Source organism: Dipodomys merriami, unplaced genomic scaffold (assembly GCF_024711535.1).
Source record: "Dipodomys merriami isolate MVZ:Mamm:240054 unplaced genomic scaffold, mDipMer1.0.p SCAF_5, whole genome shotgun sequence".
NCBI classification, from domain to species: Eukaryota; Metazoa; Chordata; class Mammalia; order Rodentia; family Heteromyidae; genus Dipodomys; species Dipodomys merriami.
The window spans coordinates 44,488,657-44,508,383 of NW_027206068.1; the positions used below are offsets into that span (position 1 = coordinate 44,488,657).

General features: G+C 39.3%; 1 protein-coding gene across 1 annotated transcript in view; it reads left to right on the forward strand.

Annotated features, from left to right (window-relative positions):
- The first annotated feature begins 5,998 nt into the window (after positions 1-5,998).
- Sdhaf3 (succinate dehydrogenase complex assembly factor 3) overlaps positions 5,999-19,727 on the forward strand; it is a 32,912-nt gene continuing 19,183 nt past the window's right edge. The window contains exon 1 of the mRNA XM_069996546.1: positions 5,999-6,209. Coding sequence (XP_069852647.1) covers positions 6,036-6,209 — 174 coding nt within the window. The 5' untranslated portion in view covers positions 5,999-6,035. The remainder of the gene's footprint in view (positions 6,210-19,727) is intronic.

Sequence of the window (19,727 nt, forward strand, 5' to 3'; positions counted from 1 at the left end):
ATATATTTATTATATGTATTATATATTACATTATATAATGATTTGGGAATTGCATATTATATGCATACTATGCTATATTATATAGTATATATTATATATGTGATATAATATATAATTATTTTTCACCAAGTAATTATAATATAGAGATAAAGTGGAGAACCACTGACCTAGACCATTAGCAACTATTACTGACACTATTAGGCAAAATTTCAAAGCATTATGTAGGATAGCCTCATTCCCTCTTCAAATTCTGCATGACTAAAATGAAACACATTTCCAAAAGCAGGTTTTCTCCTGACTTTTCTTTTCCTCCCAAAGCAAAGCTTTTGAGACTTCTTTGATTTAGCTATCCCCCCCTTCCCCATTTCTCCACATCTAGTAAATCCTTTAATCCAATAGCTATCATAGCCTTACACCTGTATTCCCAGAGCTCTACTACATGCACATCATTAACACTTGGCAACTTATTGTTCTTCTTTTGCTCAATTGAAGACAACTGAGTTAATCATATTTATATTTATCAATGTAGTATGAATCATATTTATATGCATAGTATTCTGTCATCGTGGGTTTCAGGACTCTGGATACTAAGGAAGGAATATTACAAACAAGGCCAGCCTGGACACATAAATGGACCTAATTCACGAACAATTCAAATTCTACTAACCAACAAACCAAAAAGACCAGTAAACAAAAAACAAAGTAAGAGAAATTTTGTTTTCTTGTTTTGTGTTTTTAAAAGATAAGGTAGAATGTCTCATATCTGTGGACTCGGGTTGTTGGAAAAGTTCTAGGGAACTACCAAGTTTTAAAGAAAATGGTGTCAGGAGACTAAGAACTGTAACACTAGCTGTGGTGAAGGGCTGAAAGGCCCAACACTCTAGGCCTGAGAGCTATAACACTAGCTGTGTTGAAGATACCATGACCCAAGGCTGGTTCATGAGTTGCGACACTAGCAGGTGCTGCCAGTTGCTAATTGCTGCTGTTGCTGCCACTCACTGCTTTTGAAGGCTGATTATTACAATTTCATGCAAGTGCTGGGGCTGCTAGGGGTTAAAATCTAAGGCAAGGTTAAAAGCCTAAGGCAAGGGTTAAAGCCTAAGGCAAGGTTAAAAGCCTAGAACTATATCTAGGCACCTAGTTCTCTCTGTATGGAGCTGTAAGCATCTGGGTCTGCCTGTAGACCAAGGGCTTACAAGGGTCTGGGACTAAGAACACTGAGGAAACTTCTTGCCTACTCTCTTTCTAGGTAGAGCAAAGGACTCCAACTAGCTGTTTGTTAACACATTCAGGCTTCGCTTTCTCCTTCTTGTGGCTCATTTTTCCTTGTTTCTACCCCTTTTGAGCTGAGACTCTATGAAACACTTTTGTTTAGTTACTTCTTTTATCTTATTTTTCCATCCTCTTTCATCCCTATTTGTGTGGGAGATAGTCCAAACACAAGCACTTTCAGTATCAGTTTACTTTTTCTTTTATGATCAAAAGAGCCATGAATTGAAAATAAAATCTGACTTGAATTCCTAACTACTAACCTGTTTGGCACCCTCCATGCAGGCCTTTTCTTCATTCTTCATCTATGTACTTCTCTTATTTGTGTGTTATTTAGCAAGCTATTGTTCGGTGGTACAAATACCATGATGATTTTCTTTTTGAATACATGTGTATATTATATTTTTGGTAATTATTCTAGGCAAGTTCAATGCTTTGCTTAGTTATGTTAATAAAGCTGTAAAAGACTGACTCATAAAGCTGTAAAATCCAGATCATTTGATAAGTGAGAAAATACAGGCACAGAAGGGCTTTAAAGTCTTTAAAGACTTGATAGTTCTGTCTCTCCATCCTCTCTCTCTCTATGGCTCACATACACACACACACTCACACATACACACACACACACTCACAAAGAAGCATATGAAGGATGATAAAAAGGCCTGCATGAATGTATTATTTTCAATTAGTAGCCAGGAAACTAATTCAGATCTTATTTCCCCTTCATGGCTATTTTGACCATAGCTCACTGTCCAGCCTATCATTTAAAACTATGCAATTCCTCTATCATAGTCTTCAATATTATTGCTTGATTCATCTTTTCAAATTCTAACCACTCCATATGTCTTCTTTCTGACCTACCAATTTCATTTTGAGTTTTGATTTCTTAATTTTTATGATTTTCTGTCCCTTTTAGTCTGAACTAATTCTTTCATTATTTTTATTAATCTATTAGCAGTATGGAATTCTACAATTTATGAGAGATTTGGCTCTGAAAGGAGTTATTTGTAATACCTATATTTTAACCCCAAAGGAAATCAGTAAAAAGTAAACTGGAGCAAGAAATTAATTTTCAGTTCATAGGGATATTAGCAAATGAAATATGGTTCAAAAATTTGCTGAAATAAAACCACACTGTCCTTCAATCCTTACCATTAATGTGGTTTGTCACAATACTAAATTAAATCTATTAAAAAAACAAAAATTCACTGTTTTGTTTTTTTTTTTTTGGGTCCGGTCGTGGTCCTGAACTCTGGGCCTGGGCTCTGTCCCTCAGCCCTTCAGCTCAAGGCTAATGCTCTGCCACTTGAGCCACAGCGCCACTTCAGGCTTTTTTCTTTTTGCTTATGTGGTGCTGAGGAATCGAACCCAGGGCCTCATGCATGCAAGTCAAGCGCTCTACCTTCTCAGCCCCTCATTGTTCTTTTAAGCAAATATTTTCTTTAAATTTAAGCAAATGGAAAAATGGCATTCAAAGCAATAAATATCCCTTACTGTTTGTAAGGAACTATGGTGGGCCCTGAAAGAGATTATGACTAAGTTTTTGTGAGGCTATATGTCATTTCTGCATTTCCAAAAGTCTGAATGGACAGAAGTCTGGGATATATGAGGGATCACATAGGTCCTCACACTCCTTTGGTGGCTGGCAAATCTAAGATCTTGACACTATTAATGAATTTCATACATTAATTCAACAATATGTTTTTAACAGGATTATGTCATTGATAAATTACTGAAAAGAATCCACAAAAATGTTGTGGATGTCATAAAAGAAATGGAAATGAAAAGAAAAAAAAAGAAATGGAAATCAAAACAACATTATTTCACCTCACTCAAGTTAGAATGGTTATAAACAAGAAATCTAATAACAACAGTTGCTGGAGGGGATGTGGCCAAATATGAACACTACTGCACTGTTGGTGCAGTATCTTCAACCATTCTGGAAAGCAGTATGGAGGTTCCTCAAAAGACTATACATAGAGCTCCCCTTCGACCTGGCAATCCCATTTCTGGGCATGTATCAAAATGATCACAAATAAGGCCATACTAAAGCTGATAGCACAACTATGTTTATCACAGCAGCACTATTCACCATAGCTAAGATATGGAACCAACCCAGATGCCCCTCAGTAGACAAATGGATCGAGAAAATGTGATAGATATGTATATATGTATATACATACATACATACATACATACAATGGAATCCTATGCTTCCATTAGAAAGAATGACACTGCCCCATTTATTAGGAGATGGAAAGACTTGGAAAAAAATCATATTATGTGAAATTAGCCAGACTCAAAGAAATATAGGTCCCATGGTTTTCCTTATTTGCAATAACTAGGATAATCTTATTGATGCACAGTAAAGCTCAAAAGCTATGTACATATGTACCATATAAGATAATGCTAAAGCCGGGCACCGGGGGTTCATGCCTGTAATCCTAGCTACTCAGGAGGCTGAGATCTGAGAATTGCAGTTCAAGCCAGCCCAGGCAGGAAAGTCCGTGAAACTCTTATCTCCAATAAACCACCAGAAAACTGGATATGGTGCTGTAGCTCAAGTGGTAGAGCGCTAGCCTTGAGCTGAAGAGCTGAGGGACAGTGCTCAGGCCCAGAGTTCAAGCTCCATGACTGACAAAAAAAAAAAAAGATAATGCTAAGTGAAATGAACCCCAAGATATGGACACAAGAGGTTCTTCTTATTCGTTGTTGTTTTTAATGTACTATGTGATTTTTTTTGTTTCCTTTATATGTTCTTCCCCCTATAGTATATCCCCTGTTGTCACTGTATTTGATTTTGGAACCCTGCATCTTGTATATACGCTTATTGGGAAGGGGAAGGGGAATAACAAAATACTGAAACAAGGACACAGAATGACTCATTGCAACAAGGATACTCACAAGACACTATATTGGAAATGATCTTTACAACTTGGGGTGCGGGAGGGGAGGTAGGAGAGGGAAAGGATAGTAGGTGAAAATCAAAGGAGGGGGTAACAATGTTCGACAAGAATGTACTCATTACCTTAGTCATGTAACTGTAACCCCTCTGTACAGCATCTTTAAAATAAAATAAAAAAAAATAATTGGCCTGTGAACTCTGTAGGGAGAAACAGAGAGTAATTAAGTAATACTATATTAATTTGGGTGAGGGGAGCAGAGGAGCAACAGTAGGTAGTTTTTAGTTTGGTCCTGTGGCCATTTCAAGTAGGATTTCAAATAGGCCTGGTAGGAAAGGTAATGAGCTGAGTGAAATAAAGGTGTTAGGTAAGAGATACCTGTGGCAAAACATTCCAAGTAGATGGCAGTCCTGAGTGTGCCTAGCCTTTTAAAAGATGAACTAAGAGCTAGAAGGTTAGTGTGACTGGGACTGGTTAGGGAGAAAGCCAAGTGACAAGTTAGAACATTAACATGAAGATTATGGAAGGGTTTTGTTGAACAGATGAGTGATATTAACTGATTTACAATTTAGTTAGATCATGGCCAAGTCAGGTCTTGGAACACATATAAGGAAGCTGTTACAATATCTGGGTGAGGGTGAAGAGAGAGAGAGAGACAGACAGAGATACAGAAGAGGAAGAGAGGGGAGGAGAAAGGAATTATGGTAGAATGTGAACTGAAAAATGGATGCATTCTGCATCCAGTATATTGATGGAGGCTTTAGTGTTTACTGAAAGACTAAACATGTGATGGGAGAAAAACGATGAGGACAAAGATTTTTGGAAAAACACTTTCAGTATCACTTTTGTGAAAGGTAGAACTTTATATAGCCATGGTACCCATGCTTGTTATTCCAGCTATTTAGAAGCTGGGGGCTGGAGGGTCAAATTTGAGCCAACCCCCAAGAAAAGACAGCAGCAGGGTGTAATATATATATATACATATATATATATATATATATGTATATATATGAGTGTGTGTATACATATGTATTATATCTAAGATATATATCAAAATTATAAATTATTTTTTGCACACACACACACACACACACACACACACATATATACACATGTATGTCGGGGCATACCTCAGTGGTAAGGGGGTGTTTGCTTAGCATGTGCAAGGCCCTGGGTTCAATCTCCAGTACACAGATGTGAACATCTGGATTCCCTATTTTCACTCCACACTATTGAATTGGAGTCTCTAGGCTCGTGTCCCGGGAAAACAATTCATTTCAAATGCCTGGCAGTATTTTTTCCCACAGGCAACTTGACTGTACAAAGCCTTTGATTCGTGGTTCCCTAGTGCTGCGTCCAGGGCACACACTGGATCACAGCCCTGTGTAAAGGGAGTGGGCTGCTGGGGGAAGACATTAATCCCGTCCTCAGGGCTCACACACAAAATTCAGGAATGTTCCAGATGCCTCAAGGTGCTTGGGTTAAACCCTAGAAGGTCTTTTCGGAGGACCATAATGTGGACGGTGAATGGAAAGACGATGGGATGAGAGGGGACAAACTGGTACGCACATGGCGTCCGCCGAAGTCCCTCCACCAGACACGGCCCGGAAAGAATTCCCGATTCGGTAAAGGCCACGTCTGCACCAGAAAAGGACCCGCCGGATTTCCATCCGAAGCAAAGTTCGGGTTTCCGGAAGGACCTGATTGGAGGACGGACCAAACCGGATGAAGGTCACCAGCCCTTTTTCTTTCCGTCTTCCGGTTCACCCTTCGGCGACTTCTCAGGGGACGGCGGCGAGGGGCTGACCCTTTGCGCAGGCGCAGTGGGCTGTCCCTGGCGCGAGTGCGCGTGCTCGAGGCGCCATGCCGGGGCAGCATGTGTTACGGGTCCGGTCCTTGTATAGACGCATCTTGCAGCTGCACCGGGCTCTTCCCCCGGACCTCAAAGCCCTGGGTGACCAGTATGTGAAGGATGAATTTAGGAGGCATAAGACCGTTGGTGCTGACGAGGCCAGGCGTTTCATGCAGGAATGGGAGGCAAGTGGCGGCCCCTCTTCTTTGCTGCAGTCCTCTGGGGGCCTCGGGGCTGTCTCCGGCCCTCTCGGAGCTCCAGCCGCCGCCTGTTTGTTGGAACGAAGCAGTGTGGTCCATTCCGGCTCTTGAAACTACACTTTAAAGAGTGACATCCCCACCCGCCCTACACGCACTGCTCTTTCTCCCGCTCCCCTGGGTTCCTTCCCCGCGGGTGCAGATCCAGTCGCTTCCTCGCCGCCAGGTCCGCCTTTGATCCTGCGGATGCCCGCAGGTCCCCAAATTAACTAGATCCCCAAATTAACGGCTCCTCTGTTCTTTCTGTTGCTTTCTCTCAACTTAGGTTTCCAGATTTAGCTTTGTTTCCATGGTTTTTGGTTTTAAAATCTTAGGACTTTCATAAAACTTCCTCATTTCACAGATACAGAAATAATATAACATGAAAAGACTGTTGACTTACGTGAACGAGGGAGGAAATCCCTGGTAAAAGGTGTTTCTCTAGGCTCAGGAGTCATGGTTATTTTGTTTTATCCCCTGCACTTTTGGATTAAATTTTAAACAAGCAGGAACATTAGGGATTGGATACTTTACACTTAAATTTTTGAGTGGAGGGTTAGGAAGAAAAATTCTAGGGCATGGGAAATCTGATTGGTAAATTTCAAGAGATGAATGGAGTCGAGATTAGAGTATTTTCAAGTTTTATAAAGGCTGGAGTAGCTGGCTTACTCTGGAGGCAGAGATTGGGAAGATCAGGGTTCCAGACCAGGGTTGGCATGTACCCGTGATCCCAGTGAGAAGTGACCCCATAGATAGGAGGATGTAGGTGGTTCTAGTAGTTGATGATTACAGAGATGACCAGACTTGCTTCTTTTTTTTTTTTTTTAAATGTTTTTCTAAATTATTATCTTTTAAGTAGTTGTACAAAGAAGTTCCCATTCTACAAAACAGTATATGAATACAAGGTGTCTGACAATATTGTCACCCATCGCTCCTAAACCATCCCTTCTCACTTTTCTTTTTAATTGAGATTAGGGAATTACGTAAATTTCACATATTTCACAGTATTGTTGGAATAATGATACTTAGTGATAACTCCAGACCTGCTTCTTTAAAAAGTCTTGGGAGCAGGTGCCTGTGGCTCACACCTATAATCTTAGATACTCAGGAGACTGAGATCTGAGGATTGAGGTTCAAAGCCAGCCCAACCAGGAAAGTCTGTGAGACTCTGATGTCCAATAAACCACTCAGAAAAACGGAAGTGGTGCAGTGGCTCAAGTGGTAGAGCACTATTCTTGAGCTGAAGAGCTAAGGGACAGTGCACAGGCCCAGAGTTCAAATCCCATGACTGACCAAAAAAAAAAAAAAAAAAAGGGTCTTAGGGAGGTCTGGGGAGGTGGCTCAGTGGTAGAGCGCTTGCCTTGCACGCATGAGGCCCTGGGTTCGATTCCTAAGCATCACATAAGCAGAAAAAGCCAGAAGTGGAGCTGTGGCTCAACTGGTATAGTGCTAGCCTTTAGCTGAGAGAAGTGCCCAGGCCCAGAGTTCAGGCCCCACAGCTGGAAAAAAAAAAGAAAAAAAAGAAATGTTGGTGATCTTTCCCAAAGAGTAGAGGTAGAGAAATGCTAATGACTCAGAGAGAATAAAAACGTGGCTGGGTCAGTTTTATCACTGGAGTGGGAAACCCTTCAACATATTCTTAAAAACATCTAATGTTATATTATATTTCATACTACCAGATATGGCTTGGAATTATATGTTGATCATAAAGCTGGCATGTTATCTGAATGTGACTAGTTACTAGCTTATGGTTTGAGTGGGTTATCAAGAGTAACACCATTGGAGTTTTAACTAGTCTATGCAGTTTTTTTTTTTTTTTATTGTGAAAATACTGTACGGAGGGGTTACAATTACATGGGCAAGATAGTGAGTACATTTCTTATCAAGCATTGTAGCCTTTGTTTACCCTTCCCTTCCCTTCCCATCCTCCCTCCCCCCCATCCAATCCTCCCCCTCCCCCCCAAGTTGTAAAGTTCATTTTTGACATGACATCTTGTACTTCTCATTGTTGCAACAGGTCCACCTGTATCCTTATTTAAACAACTTGTTTTTCCCCTAGTCTATGCAGTTTTGTCACTAGGAATCTTTCTTGTCTTGTAAAGCTAATTATGGACTGGAGTAGATTTATTAATCTACTCCAGTAGATTAATATTGGGCAAATTGGGTATGAGTAACACTGAATAAAAAGAATACAGGAGGCAATGCATAGAGGGTAAACTTTGAAATTATGAAATTTCTTGCTGTAACAGAATAAAATACAAGCTCAGCAAGTGATGCTGGGAATCTGTTCATGAGAATGATAATAGCATAATAAAAGGCCCAATATAAACTTACTCCCAAGTCCTAGGAGGCAACTGTGAGAAGTCAGACTGGGTTGGGTAGATTGGGTCCATGGCATTTTTCCAGTTGTGACTAAACTCAGTTTTGAAAAATAGATGATTTATATAATGCTTTTGATTTGTCTCTGTGCTTACCACTTTGGGTTTTTTTTTTAGGACCTAAGAATAAATATTAAAAGATTAAACAGCAACTAAAACATATACAAACAGCGCTGTGCTCTCAGCTGCTTTGAAGAGAGCCACATGTTTAGTTATCATGTTTCATCTATATTTATTTATATCACTTGGTTCCTATCATGCTTTCCTAAATATTGTCTTGCTGTATGTCTCTTGGAAGTTTATAAATGGGAATTTTATCTCTAGGGAAAAAAAAAGGAAAAGTCTTAACAGTCTACAAATAGTATTGGTCACTTAATATTGCCAGGTAATGTGGTAGGCATTGTGGGACTCAAAATAAGTAGTAAATATATTTTATTTTCATATTGGTCCAGGTTTAATAGAGTAGAATAGACAATTAGCTGTGGAAGCAAGGAGGAATGGAGGAAGAGTAACTGAGCTTGACCGTTGCTATGTCAAGAAAATTGTTTTCTAGAAAGAGGAATAACCTAGGCCTAGCATTGAGGTAAGAAACAGTATGACTTTTTCTAAGAACTGCAGTAATACGTTTGGAAGTTAGTGTCTTATATGAAAAAAACTGAAAGAGTTAAAGAGATGGCAAGAAAAAATACTCTGCTAAATATTTTTTAAGATTTTGTTTTGACTCATCAAAAGATTTGTAAGCAGTAGTGGACATATTTCAAACCATATTCTAGAAAGTGTTATTGAGGAATGATTGAAGAAAGAGCCAGATTGGAGATAAGGGAGAAATATTAGAGGATAGAGTAATCTCAAATATATACAGCTGAACCAAAACAAAACCATTGAAAGTGGAGATAAAGTCATGAGTTTTTCCCTTTAAAGTAGAATGGGACTTGGTGATTGATAAAGGATTAGAAAATAGAATAGATTACTTCCAGGTTTTAGAATATGGTACCAATAACCAGAATAGGTACATAGGAGAAATAGGTGGGAAGTAAATTCTATTTGGTACATTTTTTTTTTCAGGTAAGGGGTAGGTTTATTTATCGTTCTGGCTGACACCAGGCCATCTTGGCCTTCCATGCGGTGGGGAAAGGCCTGGGAAAGAGAGAGCTGGGAAAGAGAAAGAGAGCTGGGAAAGAGAAGAGAAGGAAAGAGCTGAGAAAGCTAGAAAAGAGTAGAGAGAGGGCATCAGGACCTGGGCTAGGCCTATCTAGGGTATGGGCAGAGAAAGGTGTGGCCACATCAAATTCAGATGTGACCTCAGCAGACCTCTTCCAGCTGTGTCAGTTGCCTAGGTAATGCAGGTACTGGGTGGAGTCTGCTCGCCATCCAGGAGCAGACCTTACATTCCAGCCTTTTAATAATCATGAAATAGGGTGCAGATTCTCTCTGGCTACTTCCTGCTGACAAGGGGTGTCGACAATAGGGGTGAAAGGCTGGAATTTGGTCCAGTGAGCAGCAGCTGTCCCTTGGTGGCATGAGTCCTTAGATTAAGTCTGGAGAAGTCTCATGAGCATTGAGGGGCTGGAAAAAAAAATACTAGAGAGCAAATAAATGGCAAGAGGAAGGACTTGGGGCTGAAAATGTTGGTAGAAATGTCCCTAGCTACTTCTGACATCTGGCAACTAGGTAGAGGTGACAAAGGCAAGAATATAAATTCCTGTTCAGTTAATAGGTAGACAGGTATAGAGACATTGGATGGGCAGGCTTCTTACTTCCACTGACCTCCCTGCTCTGGTTAATTTTGAAAGGGCAGGCACAAAGTGGTTGATGTGACATCATCTCCTCTTACTGCTCTCCATGTTCCCTTGTTCCCCAGACTGGCTGAGTCTAGGTAGGTGCTTGTTGCTGGGATGGCTTGTCCCAGTTGGTATTCGAGGATTGAACTCAAGGCCTGGGCACTGTCCCTGAGCACTTCTGCTCAAGGCCAGCACTGAACGACTTTGAGTTATAGTACCACTTGCAGTGTTTGCTGGTTTGAGATAAGAGTCTTGAACCATGCTTCCAGCCTAGCTCTTTGCAAGTTAGTTGGGAAATAGAGTCTTAGGAATTTTTCAGCCTGAGTTGGCTTTGAACTGCAATCTTTGCCACAAAAGCCCTTTATTATTTCCAATTAAAGCAACAAGGACATCAAGTAGAATAAATAGAGCTTACCTGGTTCTTATCAAGAATTGACCAACAAATATTCTGGAATGACAAAACTTCTTAGATGTGAGAATCTTAGCACAGATATGCCCAATATTTTAGAGTCACGTAGTCAGTACCAGAATACATAACACAAAATAAAAAAGACAAAACTCAAAACTTAACATTTTGACAACAATGTTTAGACGTCTTTGCTAACAAAGCACATCAGATGGTTGGGCCTCAGTTACCAGGGCCTGTGAAAAGAGCAACTTGTTAGCAAGGCACCTTAGAATAGATGGATGGAGTAATAAGCTTGGTGGAAGGTTAAGGGTCAGATGGGGCCAAACAAACCCTTAACCCACCATGTGGCCAAGATGGCGGATTCAAGATGGCGAATTTCTGAAAGAATGCAAAGAAACCCTGAACAAATAGATCAAGCCTACATTGGCTAGCCTTTGAGAGGGAACCTAGAGGGGGGTCCCTGGGACCCAGCCTGCGTCATACTCTTCAGGGCACAAGCCAAAATGTAGAAAAGAGAAAGGAAGAGGTAGGGAAAGTTGGACATAAATGGCAGAGAGAGAGCAAAGAGAGCCTGAAAGTAAACAGACTTCTGACCATTTACCATTGCAGTGGCAAAAACTGTCTACATCTGAGAATGGCATAAAAATGAGGCACTCTGGCTTTCCAGGGAGTGCAGGAGGCATTTCACAGCTCAGGCGTGATTCGCAGCACCCCATTAAATGAGTAGGAGAGTCAGTCTGGTGAGTAAAGGAGAGCTGACCAGGCAGAAGTGGCGTCCCGACTTCCCCCAGAACCCTCTAGAGAGAAATGGCCAAGCCCCCAAAACCAAGCATCCTCGGCTTCAGAGGTGACCGGCCTTTCAGCGAAAGGCCGTAGGAGCTCTCTGGCGTGGCACCACATCTGGACAGAGACTGAGCAACAGAGAGCTGTAGAGAGTTTCACTCACCAGAGTAGAGAAGTGCTGTGGACGTGGATGTGAAGGCAGCAATGGTATCTATGCATTGTGTCCGCAGCAGACAGACTGGTTCGCAAAAGGCCATCAGAACTGTGGGTATTCCTCAGAGCAAAAAGGGAAGAACAAACAAAAAAGAAAAAAGAGGAAAAAAACTGGAGAGGAATCCCACCTATCCTGACTTTAAGCCCTTTATCCAAGTCATGGCACCATTTATGTTAGGTTTCTGAGTAAGAACAGCAGCACGCACATGGTATTCAGGTAAGGGGTAGGTTTATTCATCGTTCTGGCTGGCACCAGGCCATCTTGGCCCTTCGTGCAGTGGGGAAAGGCCTGGGAAAGAGAGAGCTAGGAAAGAGAAGAGAGCTGGGAAAGAGAAGAGAAGGAAAGAGCTGAGAAAGCTAGAAAAGAGCAGAGAGAGCCTGTTTGGTACATATTATATTAAAACTTTCATTGCAAAGGTTGAGTTGTCACTAGACATTCAGGAGACAGTCTGTGGCTGTAGATATTTAGAAATTATTATCTGTAGTTAGTAAGCAAAAGGTGTGGATCCAGGTGCCCAGAATGGGTGGTCAGAGTTAGAAAACTGACATTTAGGAGAAGGTAGTCAAAAACTCTAGCCTTTAGGAGTTAACAGAGTGAAGTAGTTGTATAATGCTGGAAATTTTCTCTTAAAAAAGTCATTTTTACAAAGGCACATACTTTTGTATTTCTTGATTTTTTTTTAGATCTATCATAATGTGATATTTAGCTTTGATGTTTACTGCATTTGTTTTTAAGAGGAAGAAATGCTTCAGAGTTCATGTAGCCACCTGTTTGTAACATCCTTTTTTTCCCCGTCCTTGGGACTTGAACTCAGGGCCTGGGCTCTGTCCCTGAGCTTCTCTGTGCTCAAGGCTAGCACTCTACTACTTGAGCCAAAAAGCCATTTCTGGCCTTTTCTTCCTGCTCTCGCTGGCTTTGAACCCCAATCCTCAGATCTCAGCTTCCTGAGTAGCTACGATTATAGGCATGAGCTACCAATGCCCGGCTTATAACATCCATTTCTTATTTATGACTTTAAAATTGATCATCAGATGAAGTATATAATTAAGTTACATGCCATGCATGTTTGAAGTTTCTTTAGCATAATTAGCGTTTAGATGAGTATTTTGCTAGTTTTATAATTGTACACCTCTCTTTACCTAATTATTGGTTATGGAATATCCTGATTTGTAGTTTGTATTTAGATTGTGGAAGAAAGGGAATGAATTACTTCTGTTTATTACATGGATTGTTTGTGTGTGGGATATATCTAGCATTATGAGCAGGTCATTTGGGTACCATTCAGTTATGTTATTTTGTAGCCTTTGCATGGAGATTTATTTAATGATCATAGTTATAGAATGGTGATATGTCATATATCTTTTTTTAACTCAAGCGCACGTGGTCTTTAAAAAGGGATCAAAGAGAATGAAATAGTGCTTCTTTGTAATATGAAATTCTTGTTACTGTTTTTCTTTGTTTCAATGAAATCCATGGGCTTAGGAAAGAAATTGGAGTTACAAAGCCAATCAGTCAATCCTGTAGTCTGAACTAGACATTGTCACTACAAACTAGAGATAATGACTTTATCACTATAAAGTGGAGTTTATCACTGTAAACATTTCTAGAAGTAATCTGATTCTTGCAATCAAGTTCAATGCTACTTACATTTATATAGCATCACCTGTAAGCCAGAATGTCAGTTTGCTCCTTGTCTGGAAGAGAGCTGGCAAAGAAAGCTCTTTTCCTCAGAAGTTAGAATATTTATATTTGCAATGTACGCATTATCCTGCCTATGTAATTGTAACCCCTCTGTACAGTATGTTCACAAATAAAATAAAATATAAAAAAATTAAAAAAAAGAATATTTATATTCGCTTCTTTATCAGATGTGCCTCAGAATTCAGTAATAAGGTATTTAATAATAAGTACATATTCCTATTACTTCAGTTTTAAAAAAGCTTGGAATGTAATGCCATTTTCAGTAGCCTCAAAAAATATTTAGGTTTTCACAATAAAAAACTTATTAAAAAAATATTTAGGGGGCTGGGAAGGTGGCTCAGTGGTAAAATGCTTGCCTTGCATGCACGAGGCCCTGGGTTCAATTCCTTAGCACCACATAAGCAGCAAAAGCCAGAAGTGGCATTGTGGCTCAAGTGGTATGCACTAGCCTTGAGCTGAAAAGCTGAGGCACAGCGCCCAGGCCCGGAGTTAAGGTCCCATGACCGACCAAAAAAATAAAATAAAATTAGGAATTAGCCAAGAAAGCAAAAGACCCCTTTAGGGGAAATGCAAATCAAAACAGCTTTAAGATTTCATCTCACCCCAGTAAGATTGGCCAACTCTGTGAATCTGAACAACAAATGCTAATGAGGATGTGGGAGAAAAGGAATTCTATTACACTGTTGATGGGAACATAATCTAGTACACCCACTCTGGCAGGTGGTTTAAATGTGCCTAAAAAACTAAGCCTAGTACTTCCTTATGACCCAGCCATGCCACTTTTAGCAAACTACCAAGAATATTACAAGTCAGGACACTGGACAGACATTTGTACTTACATGTTCATAGCTGCACTATTTACAATGGCCAAATTATGGCAACAGCCCAGATGACCTACAGTAAGTAGCCAAGTGAATCAAAAATATGTGGTATATATGCACAGTGGAATTTTACTTCTTCACTAGAAAGAATAAGATTATGTCATTTGCAGGGAAATGAATAGTTCTACAAGGAGACCAACATTATTTGTTTTCTCATATGTGGAAGCTAGATCCAAAATATAACTTGACATGATAAGGTACACACGATGAGGCATCCACATACAGTCAGAGCAGAGGAGGATACCAGTAGGGGAGGAATCCAAAGGCGTAACTCCTCTGAACATTTAAAATACTATTTATTGAAATGAATTCCAGGAAATGCAAAAATGAGTTATGTTATGTTGCTCTTGGTGGTGATGATGGTGTTTGTGTATGTTCCTTTTTTTGCTTTTTCTGCTTTTAAGGCAGGGCAAAAGTGGGGGGGGCACAGAAAGGTAGGAAGGAAGGGTGAAATAATGTAATCATGGTATTCATATAAACTGTGTGGAAAATGATCTGTGTAACTTGTTGACAGGGATGGGAAGGGGAAACTAGCAGTAGCAAAGGAAGGGGTGACATTCTCCAAAAGAGAAAAATATACGCGTTTCCTGAATTGTGAAATGGTAACCCCCTCTGTATAATACTTTAAAGATAGTAATAATAACAATAATAATAAAATTATATTTTAAAAAGTTTCGAACGGAGAGAAGAAGGGTAAGCAAATGAAGTAATTATTTTCAATGTACATTATGTAATAAATGAACTATGTAACTTGAGGGTAGGAATGGGAGGGAAAGTAGAAGAGAATGAAGGAAGGGGTGACACTGACCAAGAAGCATTGTACTTAATAACCTGACTTATGGAATTGTAACCCTATTGTACAACTACTTAAAAATAACAGTGATAAAGTTTGGAAACGTATATACCTTTATATAATTTCAGGGTGTTCCTAACATCTCCGTGCACTTTATGCAACCATGATTTCTAGAGCTGTAAGAAGATCACAGTTTAATTTTGTAATTATTATTATTATATTTTTTTTGTCGGTTGTGGGGCTTGAACTCTGGGCTTGGGTGCTGTCCCTGGGCTGTTCAGCTCAAGGCGAGCACTCTACCACTTGAGCCACAGCGCCACTTCCAGTTTTCTAGTGCTTTATTGGAAATAAGAGTTTCACGGATGTGCCTTGCCAGGACTGGCTTTGAACTGCGATCCACAGATCTCAGCCTCCTGGGTAGCTAGGATTACAGATGTGAGCCACTGGCGCCCGGCTTGTAATTAAATTATTATTTCAGTAATAAGGATTCTGTAATCAATTTTAATTAAGAGTACTCCAGTAGGACCTAGGATAGTACCTATAATCAAATATATTCCTATATCTTCAGAAAAGAAAAAGGAATTATTAACACTAAGTGAAACAAATAGACTTCATGTCCATTTATTTATACCAGGATAAGGTAAGTTCTAAAAGGTTTTGTTTTCAGAACAGCTTTAACTGTGAAAATTGCAAATAAAGGATTTCTTTGAGACTGAATTAGCATTTTGAAGGTTGCTTGATAACCATGAAGTCAAAATGAGGAAAAGCAGGTGGGCATGAGATAGTTCCCATGAGCCCTCACAGCATCTCTCTAGGGATCATTTGCTTGGGTGTTACAGCTTCTTTTGCTGTTCCTGGACAGCTGACCACACAGTAGCAAGTTTTCCCTTAGTCCTTTGTTTTTATGCTAACTACATTCTTTCCGTTGAAATTGTTACTATACCTATTCATAGGTTAGTCTGCCTATTCCATTTTTTTCTGGGCCTGAGAGATTTCAGATTCTTCTTACTGTGTTTAGGTTTAATTAGCTTAATTCCCAAGGGAAGTTCCTATTTGTGTTTACAAGAGTTTGTTTTCTTTATTCCTAAAGCACTAGAAACATTTCTAAAGTTAAGTATGCTTCATTTTCTCAGCTCTAAAATGCTTAAGCATTTATGTTTGATTTGAATAGAAATAAAAAAATACAGTGTGGTTTATTTTCCATTAAATATTTCATTATTATAAACACACAACAAAAAAACATATCAGAAGTATGTTTCAGTATCAAAGGTTTCTACACTTTGAAGCAGTGACTCTTTACTCTTGTCGTCTATACTGTGCTTAAAAATTATCTTACAAAGTTAAAATAATTCATACACTTTGTATACTACCATTCCCAGGCTAAGAACTGTAGTAGATGGCATAGAATAGCTTGGCTAGCTGTTCTAGGTTCATAGCACATACTTTGAATTGAGCCTACCATATTTCCTGGTTAGTACTTCCAAGTATAGCTCTCCAGTTTTGTCTATGTTCCTTATTTCCTTTTTAATAGTTACTTACTTTACTGTAATTTACAATGAGATTTGACTTCAAATTATTTACACTAGCCAGATATAGTTTTTAATACTTTTGTAATTTCTAAAACTTCCACTGGATGGCAGAAGATCCTTGTCTGGAAAAACTTCATTGAGTAAAATTTAGAAAATTTTATTTCAACATTAATCTGAAAAGTTACTTGACCTTGAATATTCTAACCAGCAGTTTTCATGTTTATAACATCTAATAAGAATGTTGTTGCTATTTAAAATATTTTAAATGTGGCCTGATCCCGGGGCTCACATTGGTAAATCCTAGTCAGGAGGCTGAGATCTGAGGATTGTGGCTAGAAGCCAGCCCAGGCAGGAAAGTCTGTGAAACTCTTGCACTTAACCACCAAAAATGCCAGTAGAGCTGTAGCTCAAGTGGTAGAGCAGTAGCCTTGAGCGAAAAGCTCAGGGACAGCACAGGAACAGCACACACACACAAGAATATTTTAAATGTATTTACTCTAACAAATAAAGCCTTTGATTTCTGTTGTTTCAAGTCTTGTAAGATAAATAGTCTCCAAATACATGATTGGGTTAGAAGTGTACTATTGGGAACAAAAGAAGCACATTTGAAATGTATTTATTAATGTTTACTTATTTATAATGATAAACTTATGAATTGGGCTTATTATATTCCTAGAACTATAATTCTCTACGATGACAGAATTGTCAAATATGAAAATCTGTGTTTTTTTTTTAAATTAAATTTTATTTTATTTGTGAACATACTGTACAGAGGAGTTACAATTACATGGGCAGGATAATGCATACATTTCTTACCAAGCATTGCAGCCTCCTCCTTTGTTTACCCTTCACATCCCTTCCCAGCCTCCCCCCTCCTCCCCATCCCAATTCTTCTCCTTCCACCCCCTCCCCCCCCCACGCACTGAAGTTGTAAAGCTCGTTTTGAACATGACAACTTGTACTTCTCATTGTTGCAACAGGTCCACCTGTATCCTTAAAGAACTGGTTTTTCCCCATCTCCTCCTCAAGTTATACTGACATCAAATATAGTGGAAGCAGGGGTTATACTGTGGGGGAGGGACATACAAAGCAACAAAGAGATAATCTTATAAATGCATTAGAAACACATGCATGAAAGAAAAAACATTAAAATACATATCTAAGGGTTCATTTTCCTGACATCACATTATCTGACCTTTTCCACTTGACTCATACATCTACTAGATATTACAAATAAGGGAAACCATGGGACCTATGTTTCTTTGGGCCTGGCTTACTTCCCTTAATATAATTTTTTCCAAGTTTTTCCATTTCCTAACAAATGGGGCAATGTCATTCTTTCTGATGGAGGCATAGAATTCCATTGTGTATATATACCACATTTTCTTGATCCATTCATCTACTGAGGGGCATCTGGGTTGGTTCCATATCTTAGCTATGGTAAATAATGCTGCAATAAACATAGTTGTTCTGGTAGCTTTAGTGTGGTCTTGTTTGTAAACATTTGGGTAAATGCCCAAAAGTGGGATTGCTGGGTCATAGGGGAGTTCTATGTGAAGTCTTTTGAGGAACCTCCATACTGCTTTCCAAAGTGGTTGAACAAGTTTACATTCCCACCAACAATGAAGTAAGGTTCCTTTCTGTCCACATCCCCTCCAGCATCTGTTGTTAGAGTTCTTGATTTTTGCCGTTCTAACTGGAGTGAGGTGATATCTCAATGTTGTTTTGATTTGCATTTCTTTTATGGCTAGGGATGTTGAACATTTCTTCATGTGTCTATTGGCCATCCTTCTTTCTTCTTCAGAGAAGTTTCTCTTTAAGTCTTTCGCCCACTTATTTATTGGGCAGTTGTTTCTTTGAGGATTTGTTGTTGGGGGGTTTAATTTTTTGAGTTCCAAGTATATTTTAGATATGAGACCCTTGTCCGTTGTATGACTAGTAAGGATCTTCTCCCAATCCGTGGACTTTCTATTGATCTTGCTAGCTATGTCCTTTGCCATGCAGAAGCTCTGCAACTTTATGCAATCCCATTTGTCCAACCTTTCTTTGATTTGTTGTGTTTCCGGGTCTCTATTCAGAAAGTTTCGGCCTGAGCCAAGGAGACCTAGGGTTTCTCCTATTCCATCCTGTAATGTTTTCAGAGTGTCTGTGTTCTTTTTTATGTGTGCTTGTGTATGTGTGTGTATTTGCATATGCACGCATGTCCATGTCTTGAACTTGGGGCCTACAGCTCTCATTCAGCTTTCTTGCTCATGCATCCTTTTCTTGTTTTTTTGCTGGTTAATTGAAGATGAGTCTCACAGATTTGTCTGCCTAAACCTTGATGCTCAGATCTCAGCCTTCTGAGTAACTAGGATTATAGGTATGAGCCACTGGACCTGGTTTTATCTGCATCCTTTTGGGCGAAACAAGTTACTATATGAGCATTACAAAAATAATTATTCTTGGGATACATTAATATACTTTCCCTTTAGGAGTTTCTGTCTAATACTTTGTCACTTTTTCTGGGAAATGTACATTTTGCAATATGGTTCTAGTTGGAAAATTTTTTTCAATATTCTCTATAATCTTTTGGGAGCTATGTTTTTGTGATTAACAGAAAGCCAAGATGCCAAGATAGCAGACTTCAAGGCAAATTCTTCTTAATGGAGAATATTTATAAGTTAGTATTTCTTGTAGTTCTCTACATAGACATTTTTTTAGACATTTAATCTCAAATAGTTTAACATATACAATCTTTTTGTCTCCATTTATGTTAGTTTCCTTTTGTTATATAAAACAAACTTTGTCAGATCAATGCCTGTATTTAATATTATTATGAATGTCTTACCAAATTCAGGTGTGCAAACAAAAATCACATGTATTTTCAGTTTTGTTCCATTTTGGCATGCATATAAATATTTTCAAGTAAAAGAGCCAAATGCCAGGGGCTGGGAAGGTGGCTCAGTGGTAGAGTGCTTGCCTTGCATGCCTGAGGCCCTGGGTTCAATTCCTCAGC